At 43.4% G+C, this 16,023-nt stretch overlaps 1 protein-coding gene across 3 annotated transcripts in view; it reads left to right on the forward strand.

Moving 5' to 3' along the window:
• The window catches only part of LOC112225905 (retinoic acid receptor alpha), a 214,002-nt gene that overhangs the window by 139,200 nt on the left and 58,779 nt on the right, over positions 1-16,023 (forward strand). Inside the window, exon 1 of one of the 3 annotated variants that reach the window (XM_042307231.1) lies at positions 10,303-11,379. The exons of the other annotated variants lie outside the window; for them this stretch is intronic. Coding sequence (XP_042163165.1) covers positions 11,205-11,379 — 175 coding nt within the window. The 5' untranslated portion in view covers positions 10,303-11,204. Of the gene's footprint in view, positions 1-10,302; positions 11,380-16,023 lie in introns of those variants that run through there. 3 annotated transcript variants of the gene reach the window in all.

The raw sequence follows: 16,023 nt of genomic DNA on the forward strand, positions 1-16,023 counted from the left end.
TGATAAGGGAGGTGTGAGGCAAGCGATTGAGCAACATGTCAAACACACTCTGCTGTCAGATAGGGGAGGCTCTTCCACTGCATCTCAAATGGCTCCCTATATAGTGCACTAATTTTGACCTAGTTTTTTACGTTACATTCTATAACGGTATTTGAATGTTTAGGTGTGTTAGATGTTATACGCGGTGTTGAACATCCATTTTTGTTAGTTTACTTCGCTACTTTAGTCATCTCTCTCCACTCTTTCTCTCGTGCCACTTTCCACAGACCTAGCGCCACGCCCCCTGTCACTCAAGGAGCGCATTTGATGTTCCTCAACCAAGAGACAGTTGCGTTCAGTCTGCATGGTCAATGCAGCACATGCAACAATGTTGATGACATCGATGCTGTTTTCATTTAGCTTCTTAATATAAATCCACTAGCCTTCTATATCGACACTTAGTTTGTGTTTCTTACATCTGCAAACGGCAAGTTGGGTCTGAAAAGTGTTAGCCGCAAATGCTAATCGCTAGCTAGCTAATAAATATATTGAGTCAGAGCAAGCGTAACTAACTACACAGCCTGATAATACCAGTGATGGTGTAGACTTAAAATCAGTATGTTGTTTGCGCAACAGTATCTTCTAAATCAAAGAGAAACACGTGAAGCATGATGTTAGCTACATTAAGTTGCTATGAGAAAACATTACATGTAGCCAAAGATTATAGGGTCCTCTAGGAAACACTTGTCAACAACACTCTGGTTCCTAACCTGTCACAATAACTCCTGGCATTTTCACTCATTGTCAAATAACACTGTATTCAAAGAGCCCACTATTATATTCTAACTATAGAATTAGAATTGCCATAATGCCAACAGTTCACCCAAGTGTTTTTCTCTAAATCGCAAGTCAAATCACAATTGCAACATTTGGTTACAAATAAGGCCTCGGTTGTTTGCCGATATCTTGCAGCCCTATGTGGCAGTGTGGAAATGACCCCAAATGAGTGCAGGAAATTGATGAAAATGCTGAACATGATTTTTGGTTGAATTGAACAGTATAAAACAATTAGGATGGAGAAGTGGATAAATCACTTAGAATGTATATGTTGCCTCTGTAGGGTCATGTGCTACTCATGAAGCACATTTTGAACTTTTATTATTAAAAAAACATAAAATACTCTCATACCGTAATTGTTTTTTGAAATACCATCCTAGGATATTTTGGCCTTATCGCACAGGCCAGCTCTTCAAAGTGGAACTCTTTAATGGGTTCGTTACACCATCGAGAGGAGTGTGTGGTGTAATGAAACCATAGCAGAGCTGCAATGCATGCTGGGAGTCCGACATCCTACATACCCATGCACATAACCATGATAAGCAGCTAACCCTTCACTGCTGTTTGTAGGGACAGGGAGAGAAACACACACAGGGACACGGTCCGTTCTTCTCTCTCCTCTCAGCTAGTTGATGTTCTGAAGTGTATTATATTAATGGAAGTGACAGAAATGTCACAAGTCGACTCCTCCGACTGTCTTGTATGAAAAACACGATACTGGGCAGCTTCTTCCTGTGGCTATCAATCTATGTCATTAGTGGTTAGGCTAATCCGCTAATGAGCTTGTGTGTGTGTGTGTGTGTGTGTGTGTGTTGTGCTGCAGCAGAGAGCTAGATAGCCCATCCTCCATTTGTGAAGGAGAAGGTAATTACTGTAATGGAGTTGACCTAACGCTAATGACTTGTATTCTGTCACCTCGAAGCAACTGATCTCATAAAGGAAATAACGTAACATAATGACGGCTGGTGTGAGATTCACAATGATACTTAATTGGTAGAAACACCATGAGGCCAATGTCTCTGGTAATCCTCAGTTAAAAAGGGGGTGGGGCTGCTATGTCTATGTTGAAGTGGGAAGGGGGGTCAGGGATGAAAGGGAAATACATAGTTTAGTGCTTTGAAGTTACAGTCAGGTTTCCCCACGCATTTCCTCCCATCACATCATAAACCTCTTCAACCCCCCAAAAAAAAAATCCCCCATCCCATCTCCCTCCCTACATCTCAACTCCCCCATCCCTCCCAGCACCACTTGGACTCCAAAGACCAATGCTAATTGCTCTTATCAAGGACACCATGTAATCTCCTCTCATTAACTCAAGTTCATCGGGCCGCAATTCATTTGAGGGTTGTAAAAGTAGCTTAGAAGTCAATTTCTTCAATATCTACTCAATTTGTCATCAGAACACTACAATTATCTCTTTGTATGTGAATGATAAGGTGTATTGCCCTAAACTTGCCATATCAATGTGCAACTGCATTTCACTTGTACAAAATAGCCAATTCTTTCTCACTTCTCCTTAAAGCCATAGTGGTGAAACTGCCATGTCCGTTTGCGATATTACAAAGATGTTACTTCAAACAATGAACACCCCCCCCACCTCAGACATCATTGCACACATGATAGCACAGCAGAGTATGTACTACGATTACATTTTTACCACGATGTGGGATGTTCAAAACAAAACTGACCTTTAGTGAGTTTGGTACACATCCGGTGGATAGAGAGCCGTTTATTATGTTCAACATAGGAGGGCCAAGCACAGGAAGCAGCTCTTTCAGTAGTTTAGTTGGAATAGGGTCCAGTATGCAGCTTGAAGGTTTAGAGGCCATGATTATTTTCATCAAGGTGTCAAGAGATATAGTACTAAAACACTTGTGCGTCTCTCTTGATCCTAGGTCCTGGGAGAGTTGTGCAGACTCAGGACAACTGAGCTTTGAAGGAATACGCAGATTTAAAGAGGAGGGGGGTGTTCATTGTGCCTGGGGCGGTCAGTGGTGCTGTTTCACCTATCGCGGATCTCATTTTTAACCAAAGCCAATTTGAGGGTTGACCTTTTTTAAGGTGGTTTAAAAAATGTGTAAGTGTTCCTAATTGGCATCATCAGGTCCAATATGTTGGGATATGAATCTGATATGTATCACTGTTTCCCCTACCCATGCCCAGGAAGAGCCCGGGCCGGTCGGCCGCTCTCAAAGTGGGCATCGGTTCAGACGTTTTAGCTCTTAAGAGCAAGAAGAATTACCGCCTGGTCTACACCCAGCAAAAAGCCCTCGTCCTTCACAGCCTTCCTTCACAGGTTCCAGACAGTGATTAGTGGCGTTTTAATGTTTAAAAGTGTCAGTGCGTTTCTCAAAGTCGGATCCAGCCAGGACGTATTCCGCAAGATGAGAAATTAGCAAGAAAAATGGCTTCAGTTCCATGCCTTTCTCTGTAGAACTCCATGAGTCATCGGGTTGTCCAGGGCTCGTGTTCAAAAGGTAGGAGCGCTAATCTAGGATCAGTTCCCACCTTCTGTGTAATCTTACTCATTCGGATCAGTTTGGCCTTTTAGATCTTATCTGAGCACTGGGAGACTATTTGTGAACACAGGCCCTGGCTTCATCATCTAGTTCTTGGTGTGCTGTTTCTTGCCAATTGACACACATTCCATGAAGGGTTATCTGTAGGAGTAAAGAGTGCTGGCCCGTATGTTGAAATAGTGTCACTGAACAGGCAGCTTAAGGTTACTGACCTGATTTGACATTTTAGGTTGATAACGAGACCCTTTAGAACTCCCGTGCACCTCATCCGTTGGAAAGCAGTGTTTTTATGCTTATAGTGCGAAACCTGTAAGATTGACTCCGAGCCAACAGTCGAAAGGGCACATTCTCAAAGCAAGCGCAGGCCAGCTGGAAAGTGTCATCACGGACATTTTCAATCTCTCATTGTCCCAGTCCGTCTTCCCAACATGTTTCAAAGCTGACCACCATTGCCCCTGTTCCCAAGAGCTCAGAGGAAACCTGCCTGAGTGACTATCGCCCTGTAGCACTCACATCTGTAATTATGAAGTGCTTTGAAAGGCTGGTCATGACACACATCAACACCATCATCCCAGACACCCTAGACCTCTCTAGACACTCCAATTCATGTACCGCCCCAACACATTCACAGAGGATGCAATGTCAGTTACACTTCACACTGCCCTCTCCCACCTGGACAAGAGGGGAAATAAATGAGAATGCTATTTATAGACTGCAACTCAGTGTTCAACACCATAGTTCCTTCCAAGCTCATCATCAAGCTAAGGACCCTTGGAGTGAACCACTCCCTCTGCAACTGGATCCTGGACTTCCTGACGGGCTGGCCCCAGGTGGTGAGGGTAGGCAGCAACACCTCCTCCCCGCTGACCCTCAACACGAGGGCTCCTCTGAGGTGTGTGCTTAGTCCCCTCCTGTACTCCCTGTTCACCCAGGACAGGGGTAAACCAACTACGACTCCTGATCACCGACGGCGATGAGACAGACTACAGGGAGGAGGTCAGACACTTAGCAGTGTGGTGTCAGGACAACAACCTCTCCCTCAACGTCAATAAGACCAAGGAGCTGATTGTGGACTGTCAGAGAGAGGGGGGAGAGCACGCTACCATCCTTATCGACAGGGCTGTTGTGGAGCATGTCGAGAGCTTCAAGCTCCTTGGCATCCACATCACTAAGGACTTAACATGGTCCACACACATCTGCACAGTCGTGAAAAAGGCATGGCAGCACGTCTTCCCCCTCAGGAGGCTCAAAATATTTGGCATGGGCCCTTGTATCCTCAATAGGTTATACAGATGCACCATCGAGAGCATCTTGACTGGCTGCATCATCTCTTGGTATGGCAAATGCACCGCCCTTGACTGCAAAGCTCTACAGACAGTGGTGCGGACAGCCTAGTTCATCACTGGGGCCGAGTTCCCTGCCATCCAGGACCTCTATCATGCGGTGTCAGAGGAAGGCCCGAAAAATTGTCAGACTCCATCCGCCCAAGCTATAGACTGTTCACTCTGCTACCGTCAGGCAAACAGTACCAGGGCATCGGATCTCGGACCAACAAGCTCAGGGACAGCTTCTACCCCCAAGCCATAATTCTGCTAAATAGCCAGACTGCTAAATAGTCAATGAATGGTACCCAAACTATCTGCACTGACTCTATCTGTGATTGACCCTACGCAGACTCACTAGACTATACATATACACCATATACACACTCACTCACACACAACTACATTGACACTCCCGCAGAAAAACCACGCACGCACACACACACCAATATGACACAAACATACATATGCATTACACGCACACAGACATACTTTTACACTCATCCTTTGCTGCGGCTACACTGTTCTTTATTTTAATCATATTATTATCTATCCTGATGTCTAGTCACTTTACCCTGCCTTCATGTACATATCTACCTCAAATAACTTGTATGTCTGCACATTGATTTGGTACTGGTACTCCCATATATAGCTCCATTCTTGTGTTTTATTTGATTTCTCTTGTGTTACTAGTTTTATTATTTTTAAACATTGCATCATTGGGAAGGGCTCATAAAGCAAGCTATTCACGGTATAGTCTACACCAGTTATATTCGGCGCAGGTGACAAATAACGTGATTTGAGTCAGTCAAAGGTCAGACAGACTGTGTACACATGTGACTGTTACATTGTAGGCCTTCACCTCGACCCTATGAGAGCTCTGAGCAGTGTCTCAGAAACAAAGGCAATATTTGGCTGTTCCACTTTCCTGAATTTCTTGTTGTGCAAAACGTGTTTCTATACTTAATCATCAACTGACCTCGAACGAAATTATGTTGTGAAATGGTAATAGGAAAACTGGGCTAAAGCCAAAGGCAATGATGTAAGTGTAAATAATAGCAAATTGCTTTGTCGTACATTTACAATGAAGTCAATTTTCATTACGCAACTTGCCAGGCGCAGCTCGCTCGCTTACATACCGATCAGGAAATTGTAATATCCTATGAAAGGGCCCGTATCTGTGGCTAGCACCCCTGCCGCCACTCTCAATGGATTTAATGCCTCCTATCAATTAACAAATGTGTATTTATTTGATGTGTGGTCTTTTATCCCGAGCAGCTAATATTTTAAACTGACGAAAATCAATACCCAAGCACTTTCACGTCAAGGGAAAAAATGGGATCAGCCAAGGCATTAAAGAATAGGTTGATACATTGTTCTGCTTACGAATATGGCCATCTTTCACTCGCTGACAGCAACCTTGGTTTAGCTCGTTGACTGATGCAGAGTGGCGCCACGACTTGACTATTCATTGCCTTATGTGTACACTGCTCTACCCCCTAGCAAGGGTGGGGGCTTCCTACCAGATTACAGGAGAGCATTGGGATGATTCCAGTTGCAAGGTGCAGTGGAGCGAAGTGAGAAGTTGAGCGTGTGTTGGGCCAGCACGAGGTGAGGCTTTTGCCTGGTTTGTTGGGTTCACAGAGAGTTCAGCTGCACTGTGAAAGGTGTGTGTGTGTGTGTGTGTGTGTGTGTGTGTGTGTGTGTGTAATTGGTGGGCAGTCAATGGGCGTATTTACGGTACAGGGACAGGGATGGATGGAAAGGTTGAACAATATTGACAAGTGTCTTGTTTTGTCTCAGAACAACAGCCGCCACACTTGTTTTCAGTAAATAAATGATTCTGCATTCAGGCTTAACACTACTGATTTGTCACTCATATTTTAAACTGTTCAAACCTTTTTTTGTTTTTCAATAGAATTAAATTTTATTAAAGCTGCAATATGATTTATTTGGGGGCGACCTGACCAAATTCACATAGAAATATAAGTTCTAGCTCTGTAATTCTCATTGAAAGCAAGTCTAAAAAGCGGTAAATCTGTTCTCTGTGTGCTATTTCTATGCTTAATGTTCTTACGTTTTGTTTTTGCGTCTCGGGGCCCCGAGTAGCACAGGGGTCTAAGGCACTGCATCTCAGTGTTTGAGGCGACACTACAGACACCCTGGTTCGATTCCAGGCTGTATCACAACTGACCGGGATTGCGAGGCCCATAGGGCGGCACACAATTGGCCCAGCGCTGTCCGGGTTTGGCCGGTGTAGGCCGTCATTGTAAATAAGATTTTGTTCTTAACTGACTTGCCTAAAAATGACCCCCGGTTTTGTAGACCAGCTTCAAACAGCTGAAAATATACTGAACAAAAATAGAAATCCAGAGCATCCCAATCCCAATCCAGAGCATCCCAAACATGCTCAATGGGTGACATATCTTGTGACCATGCAGGCCATGGAAGAACTGTGACATTTTTAGCTTCCATGAATTGTGTACAGATCCTTGCGACATGGGGCCGTGCATTATCTTGCTGAAACATGAGGTGACTGCAGCAGATGAATGGCATGGCAATGGCCCCGAGATCTCGTCACGGTATCTCTGTGCATCCAAATTGCCATCGATAAAATACAATTGTGTTTGTTGTCCATAGCTTATGCCTGCCCATGTCATTACCCCAACTCCACCATGGGGCATTCTGTTCACAACGTTGACATCAGCAAACAGCTCGCCCACACGACGCCATGTACGTGGTCAACAACATCAAATACCCCCCTATATTATATGTATGTACTCTTATTCCATTCCTTTACTTAGATTTATGTGTTTTGGGTAGTTGTTGGGAAATTGTTAGATTACATGTTAGATATTAGCTGCGGTCATCCCTCTCTTCAAAAGGGGGGGACACTCTTGACCCAAACTGCTTCAGACCTATATCTATCCTACCCTGCCTTTCTAAGGTCTTTGAAAGCCAAGTTAACAAACAGATTACCGACCATTTCGTATCCCACCGTACCTTCTCCGCTATGCAATCTGGTTTCAGAGCTGGTCATGGGTGCACCTCAGCCACGCTCAAGGTTGTAAACGATATCTTAACCGCCATCGATAAGAAACAATACTGTGTAGCCGTATTCATTGACCTGGCCAAGGCTTTCGACTCTGTCAATCACCACATCCTCATCGGCAGACTCAACAGTCTTGGTTTCTCAAATGATTGCCTCGCCTGGTTCACCAACTACTTCTCCGACAGAGTTCACTGTGTCAAATCTGAGGGCCTGTTGTCCGGACCTCTGGCAGTCTCTATGGGGGTGCCACAGGGTTCAATTCTTGGGCCGACTCTCTTCTCTGTATATATCAATGATGTCGCTCTTGCTGCTGGTGAGTCTCTGATCCACCTCTACGCAGACGACACCATTCTGTATACATCTGGCCCTTCTTTGGACAGTGTGTTAACAACCCTCCAGACGAGCTTCAATGCCATACAACTCTCCTTCCGTGGCCTCCAACTGCTCTTAAATGCAAGTAAAACTAAATGCATGCTCTTCAACCGATTGCTGCCTGCACCTGCCCGCCCATCCAGCATCACTACTCTGGACGGTTCTGACTAGAATATGTGGACAACTACAAATACCTAGGTGTCTGGTTAGACTGTAAACTCTCCTTCCAGACTCACACAAAACATCTCCAATCCAAAGTTAAATCTAGAATTGGCTTCCTATTTCGCAACTGCCAAACATACCCTCGTAAAACTGACCATCTTACCGATCCTCGACTTTGGCGATGTCATTTACAAAATAGCCTCCAACACCCTACTCAACAAATTGGATGCAGTCTATCACAGTGCCATCCATTTTGTCACCAAAGCCCCATATACTACCCACCACTGCGACCTGTACACTCTCGTTGGCTGGCCCTCGCTTCATACTCGTCGCCAAACCCACTGGCTCCAGGTCATCTACAAGACCCTGCTAGGTAAAGTCCCACCTTATCTCTGCTCGCTGGTCACCATAGCTGCACCCACCCGTAGCAAGAGTTCCATCAGGTATATCTCACTTGTCACCCCCAAAGCCAATTGCTCCTTTGGCTGCCTCTCTGCTGCCAATGACTGGAACGAACTACAAACATCTCTGAAACTGGAAACACTTATCTCCCCCACTAGCTTTAAGCACCAGCTGTCAGAGCAGCTCACAGATTACTGCACCTGTACATAGCCCATTATAAATAGCCAAAACAACTACCTCTTCCCCTACTGTATTTATTTAATTATTTTTGCTACTTTGCTACTTTTTAATTGCTATATTTTATTTACTTCGCCACCATGTCCTTTTTAAATAAAGGTGAAATAAAAAATAAAAAATTGCTGCACTGCCGGAACTAGAAGCACAAGCATTTCGCTACACTCGCAATATCATCTGCTAACCATGTGTATGTGACAAATAACATTTTATTTTATTTGGTCTGTGGTTGAGGCCAGTTGGACGTACTGCCAAATTCTCTAAAACGATATTGGAAGTGGCTTATGGTAGAGAAATTAACATCAAATTATCTGGCAACAGCTCTGGTGGACATTCCTGCAGCCAGCATGCCAATTGCATGCTCCATGAACACTTCTGTGGCATTGTGTTGTGTGACAAAACTGCACATTTTAGTGGTCTTTTATTGTCCCCATTTACAAACTGAGAACATTTTGAAACCTTCATTAAACTAGGCAAGTCAGCTAAGAACACATTCTTATTTTCAATGAGGAACAACTGCCTGTTCAGGGGCAGAACGACAGATGTGTACCTTGTCAGCTCGGGGATCTGAACTTGCAACCTTTCGGTTACTAGTCCAACGCTAGGCTACCCTGCCGCCTCGTGTAACGATCATGCTGATTAAATCAGCTTCGTGATATGCCACACCTGTCAGGTGGATGGGTTATATTGGCAAAGGAGAGATGATCTCTAACACAGATGTAAACTAATTTGTGCACAGGATTGGAGAGAAATACGTTTTTTGAGTGTATGGAACATTTATGGGGTATTTTATTTCAACTCATGAAACATGGCACCAACACTTTACATGTTGCGTTTATATTTTTGTTCAGTGTACAATATTTTTGGTTATGGAAAATATATTTCAAAGCTGTTTAGATGGCACAACGATTCTCTACACTATACTTGCATGTTTTGTCACATAAACATACATTAGGCGAACTATTAGAATTTTAGCAACCAGGAAGTGGCGGCGCGATTTCTGCATAGTGCACTTTTAAAGGGCCATTGGCCGACTTCAGTCATTATATACTTTAAAAAAAATACCACCCAGTTGCTGTCAAGTCCCACTACCGTCATTAGATCAATTAGGGCTGTACTGTTAGTATCATGTAATTATCATGTTCCACTTCAAATCTCATGCAGAATAGATACTTGTCATCTGGTGAACACCTTCAACAACATCAAATACCCCCCTCCCCTCTATGATTTACAAACGGAGAACGTTACATTTGGCCATAGCCAGAGGAAGGATAACCTAAGGTAGCAGGCGTCGGTTTACGGGCTTAGTCTCTTCTGCTATCCTTTCCCCCTAAACGGGATGCTTCCGGTTTCAGACACCCAGCTGAGGGTTTAAGGACGGAAAAGTGAGGCTGGGTAGGTGGAGCTAATACGCAGCTGCTGAAACTCGTCCAAAAAAAAAAAACACACAAAAAATTGCAGGGCAGGATTTGGAAACCGAATGAACTGTGAGCAGAGGTCTCTTTACAAGACATGGACGCCGGCCGTCAAGTGTCCTTATGTAACGCAGCGATCACGAAAACAACAGGATGCTCAACAGATTCTCGACGAATCTTAAGCCTGTTGTATTTGAGATGAACTTAGTATAGCGCTCTCCGTCGTCTATCGAAGAGATCGGATATTACTCCTGGACATGTTATCCGTTCTGGAGTGATTTGGAATTGAAATACCTATTTCCACTTGATTCGGTTGTTGAGGCGACCTACTGTACTGTATCTCTAAATATGACGGTGGGAGCGTGATGGACAAGAAGTTGTCATAGGCGAATTTTCTATGGGACTTGTATTCCACACATGCTTGCATTGGAAGGACAAGGCAGATCGACGGGGGGATAGCGTGGTCCACTTGAATCCCTGTGTCGCCCGAGTTGGTCAACAGCGTTGGAAACACCATTAAACAACAGTGAATCGCGGACTCATATTCCCAAAACGATTCGAGCAAATAACAGACGGAATAATTTGTTTTAACATGTATTATTTTTTTTGTGTGGTTATTTTTTCCCTAATCACAACAGTTTGTGCCCACTGAATTAAACCACTATATAGGTCGGTTGCGTCACTTCATCGCGCGGGCTGGAGAACAAGAAGTTGTTACGTTGTTGTTGTAATGTTGTTACAACTCTGTTGGGGAGGACACCCTCTGATGCGTTCTTTCCCTGCGACATGTGATGACATCCCTCGTTGCGCTCGGTGTTTCTGAAAACCCCTCTCTCGTCTTCTTTATTCGAAGCGGAGGAGATCAGAGGACAGTTGCTGTCTATTTCGGGCTTGCAGCTCGTTTCGCGTGATGTACGACAGTGAGGATGTGGTGGGACTCACCCCTAGTCCGAACCGTTTTTTAACTATGGATTACTTCCACCAGAACCGAGGATGTCTAATCCCCGATAAGAGCCTCGTACCTGTGGCGCACCGTCCCTTCAGTTCGTCCATCAGAAATCAACACTGGAATGGATCAAACCACTGTATGTTGCTTTCCACTTTACTTGTTCTCGACCAAGCAGTAAATGATTGTCGTAAGAAATCATGCATGTACCAAAGGCGCATACATCATGTAATCCGTAGATATTGATTGTTGGGCGATATGAGCAAAAGCATTTTACCCCAAGCTGTTATGTTTCACTCTTCCGTAGGCTTCATGCTCTGTCTCTGTTTGAAGCTATTGCATGTAGGCCAAACTTACATTTGTCGACAGTTTTTAATTGATTTAATTAATCTGAACTGGTATTCTTAGCCAACTCGTCACGTTATGTCGCCCTGCAACAGTTTATCTTTGCAAAAAAAACATGCAGAATCTATTTGCAACATCGCAGGTAACGTTGTGGCAAATCCATTCTCACCGCCGTATTACATTGCTTGCAAAAACTTAAACCATGCCATGCTTGAGGCCCCTTGTGACTCATTACTATGTGGCCATGTCTGTGTTGCTATACTAGTGTTTATTTATACAACGACGTGCCATGTAAAGCCTAGGCCTACTTTCTCACGCGGGAGAAAAATGTAGACTTGACCATATCGCGTAACTTTGCCAAACAAGTACATTTTCAATGATCTTTAATTATCAGTATGACCAAATAGATACACAATCCTTGCAGTTCTTTGCCTGCATTTTTTTTTTTTTTTTTACAGCCTTCAGTGGAGTCTATAATGTCCAAAGACCACATGTAGGATAGTAAGGTAATGTATTGGTAACTTGCTGAATCATTCATCTTTTTTTTATCGTAGCCAACAAGTCAGTGTCTGTGACTTATGAGGAGAAACTAGGTTTATATTTAGAACATGTCTGCTCCAAATTCACAAGAAGTGTGATGATGGAACAATTTTGCTCAGATTCACGCTTCAGCGCTTTTAAGAGCTCACCTATCACAATGGTTGATGACGTTTTGCCCTTGATACACTACTTTTCCATCCTAACATTCAATTAGATTGTCCATTCGAAAACAACGCCAGGCTATCAATGGTAAATGTGGAATGAGTCGTGCTTGAGTCACCCATGTAACACAAAATGCAACGTGTGACGTTTTGATGGTCATAGTCTGCCTGGAAACTCGGTCCTCCGGCGATTGTTCGTACATGTCAACATTGCTAAGCTTGTGTAAGCCCGTCGGAGGGATCATTTGTTCACTGGCTCAGCTCCGCTTTCTAATGGAGATGGCTACAACTGACCAAAGTATTTATGCCCCTCGGATGGGGGGGCAAAGAGGTTCAGGAAGACACGGAGAGAGGTTAGGATTTAGCCCTAAGCCCAAAGATAATGTGGTGGCGCCCACAGTAAAAAAAAAAAAAAGTATATACAGTTGAAGTCGGGAAGTTTACATACACCTTAGCCAAATACATTTAAACTCAGTTTTTCACAATTCCTGACATTTAATCTCAGTAAAAAAAATCCCTGTTTTAGGTCAGTTAGGATCACCCCTTTTTATATTCAGAATGTGGAATGTCAGAATAATAGTAGAGAGAATGTTTTATTTCTTTCATCACATTCCCAGTGGGTCAGAAGTTTACATACACTCAATTCGTATTTGGTAGCATTGCCTTTAAATTGTTTAACCTGGGTCAAATGTTTTGGGTAGCCTTCCACAAGCTTCCCACAATAAGTTGGGTGAATTTCGGCCCATTCTTCCTGTCTGAGCTGATGTAACTGAGTCAGGTTTGTAGGCCTCCTTGCTCGCACACGCTTTTTCAGTTCTGCCCACAAATTGTCTATAGGATTGAGGTCAGGGCTTTGTGATGGCCACTCCAATACCTTGACTTTGTTGTCCTTATGCCATTTTTGCCACAACTTTGGAAGTATGCTTGGGGTCATTGTCCATTTGGAAGACCAAGCTTTAACTTCCTGAGATGTTGCCATCTAGATGATGCCATCTATTTTGTGAAGTGCACCAGTCCCTCCTGCAGCAATGCACCCCCACAACATGTTGCTGCCACCCCCGTGCTTCATGGTTGGGATGGTGTTCTTCGGCTTGCAAACCTCCCTCTTTTTCCTCCAAACATAACGATGATCATTGTGGCCAAACGGTTCTATTTTTGTTTCATCAGACCAGAGGACATTTCTCCAAAAAGTACGATCTTTTGTCCCCATGTGCAGTTGCAAACCGTAGTCTGGCTTTTTGTATGGCGGTTTTGGAGCAGTGACTTCTTTCTTGCTGAGCAGCCTTTCAGGTTATGTTGATATAGGACTCGTTTTACTGTGGATATTGATAATTTTCTACCGGTCTGCTCCAGCATCTTCACAAGGTCCTTTGCTGTTCTGGGATTGATTTGCACTTTTCACACCAAAGTACGTTCATCTCTAGGAGACAGATGAGTGGTCCCATGGTGTTTATACTTGCATACTATTGTTTGTACAGATGAACGTGGTACCTTCAAGCGTTTGGAAATTGCTCCCAAGGATAAACAAGACTTGTGAAGGTCTACAATTTTCTTTCTGAGGCCTTGGCTGATTTCTTTTGGTTGTCACATGATATCAAGCAAAGAAGCACTGAGTTTGAAGGTAGGCGTTGAAATACATCCACAGGTACATCTCCACTTGACTCAATTTATGTCAATTAGCCTATCAGAAGCTTCTGAAGCCATGACATAATTTTCTGGAATTTTCCAAGCTGTTTAAAGGCACAGTCAACTTAGTGTATGTAAACTTCTGACCCACTGGAATTGTGATACTGTGAATTATAAGTGAAATAATCTGTCTGTAAACAATTGTTGGAAAAATGACTTGTGTGTCATTCACAAAGTAGATGTCCTAACCGACTTGCCAAGGCTATAGTTTGTTAACAAGAAATTTGTGGAGTGGTTGAAAAATGAGTTTTAATGACTCCAACTTAAGTGTATGTAAACGTCTGACTTCAACTATATATATATATATATATATATATTTCTAGAATCTGAAAAAAGCTTGTTAACTTGGGTATCTTTAATTTTAAACTCTGAGAGATATTTTTGTAGCATGCTCATCCCTACACTTTTAGGTCTATTTTGGTATTGATAGTTGCTTGTTGTGGTCATGGAGAGTGAAAGTTGACCAGAGCCCTTTCTCAGTTTCAGCTGAGTCAGTCAGACAGTCAGAGCTGCTCTTTGAAGGTCTCCCATAATAGCAATGTCCCCACGAGAGAACAACACTGCTGGGATCCCAACAGGGTGTTGCGTTGAGTCACAAACCAGGGTCCTGTTCAGTGGAGACAAAACGTTTTGGAACTGAATGGAACAGGGAAGTTCTTGCTGAGCTGAACTTCTCCGACAAGTAGATGACTGTTTTTGGTTGCAAAACGTTGGGCGACTATGGCCTAAAAGAGGAGCCTTTCACCCTCATAATCACTGATCTGGCTTTCAAGTCTCTTTATGGAAATGCCCCTTTTTGTTTATAAACAACCCTGAACCACTCATAATAACTTCTTGCAGCGGGCGTTATAGAACATGAACACAGGTCTCGTAAACAACCTCTCAAGCCCACCTGCTCGTGAGTAGCCAGCTAATATTAGTGTTTTATGCTTATTGCACATTTATACGAGCTGTCTAGTCTGTTTTAGAAGTCTTTTGGCTATAATGCTGCTAGCGGTAGTAGGCACCGCACTGCCGCGTGCGACGAACTGAGCATACGTTTTCCAGAATCAATGTTCATTGATACTCTTGTTTTGGTAGCGTCTGCTCTGCTTGCAATTCCAGGAGTTGAGACATAAAAAGGGGTATCTTTAGAAAGGATATCTTCTCTGCTATTACAGTAAAATAGTGTTTCAATCTGTTTCGGTGGCCATATGAGCGACAACTCCGTTGGACCAAACCTCAAATGCAAATAGTGAGTTGTATCCGCTTGTCAGAGAGGAAGGAGTGATCTTTAATCTTTGTTGTTGTGAGTGGCAGGTGGAAGGGCTTGGTGTGTGTGTTTGTGTGTGTGAGTGAATTGGAAAGTGCACAGCCTATAAGCCATTGCACGCAGCACAGAAGGAGCACAGGAGACGAGACCAAAAAGACATGAGAACAAGAGGACATAAACACTCATAAGAACGAAAAACAAAATGAGAACGTTGATTCTTGCCAATATAGGTATTTGGAATATCGCACAAAAACACAAATTAGATGGTGTATGACCCAGCCCTACTATTCATGTTCCCTTCTGAACAAGACCCAGGGATATCAGCCTCCCAGTCTTACAGTGGCAATATGTGACTTTTTGGGCGACCTGACCAAATTCACATAGAATTTATTTAACCTTTATTTATCTAGGCAAGTCAGTTAAGAACAAATTAATATTTACAATGACGCCCTAACCCGGACGATGCTGGGCCAATTGTGCTCGTCCCTATGGGACTCTCAATCACAGCCTACTATGATACAGCCTGGAATCGAACCAAGGTCTGTAGTGATGCCTCTAGCACTGAAATGCAGTGCCTTAGAATGCTGCGCCACTCAAAATGTGAGTTGTCGATCTGTTCTATGTGCACTATTTCTTCCCGTTGTTAAGTTTTGTTTTTGTGTCTTATTTTGCTTTTGTACACCAGCTTCAAACAACTTAAAAAATATATAGTTCATAACAGTTTATATGGTACAATGCTTCTCTACACAATAATAGCTTATATTGTCAAATGAACTGAAACTATTAGAGTATTAGGAAC

Source organism: Oncorhynchus tshawytscha, linkage group LG27 (genome assembly GCF_018296145.1).
Source record: "Oncorhynchus tshawytscha isolate Ot180627B linkage group LG27, Otsh_v2.0, whole genome shotgun sequence".
NCBI classification, from domain to species: domain Eukaryota; kingdom Metazoa; phylum Chordata; class Actinopteri; order Salmoniformes; family Salmonidae; genus Oncorhynchus; species Oncorhynchus tshawytscha.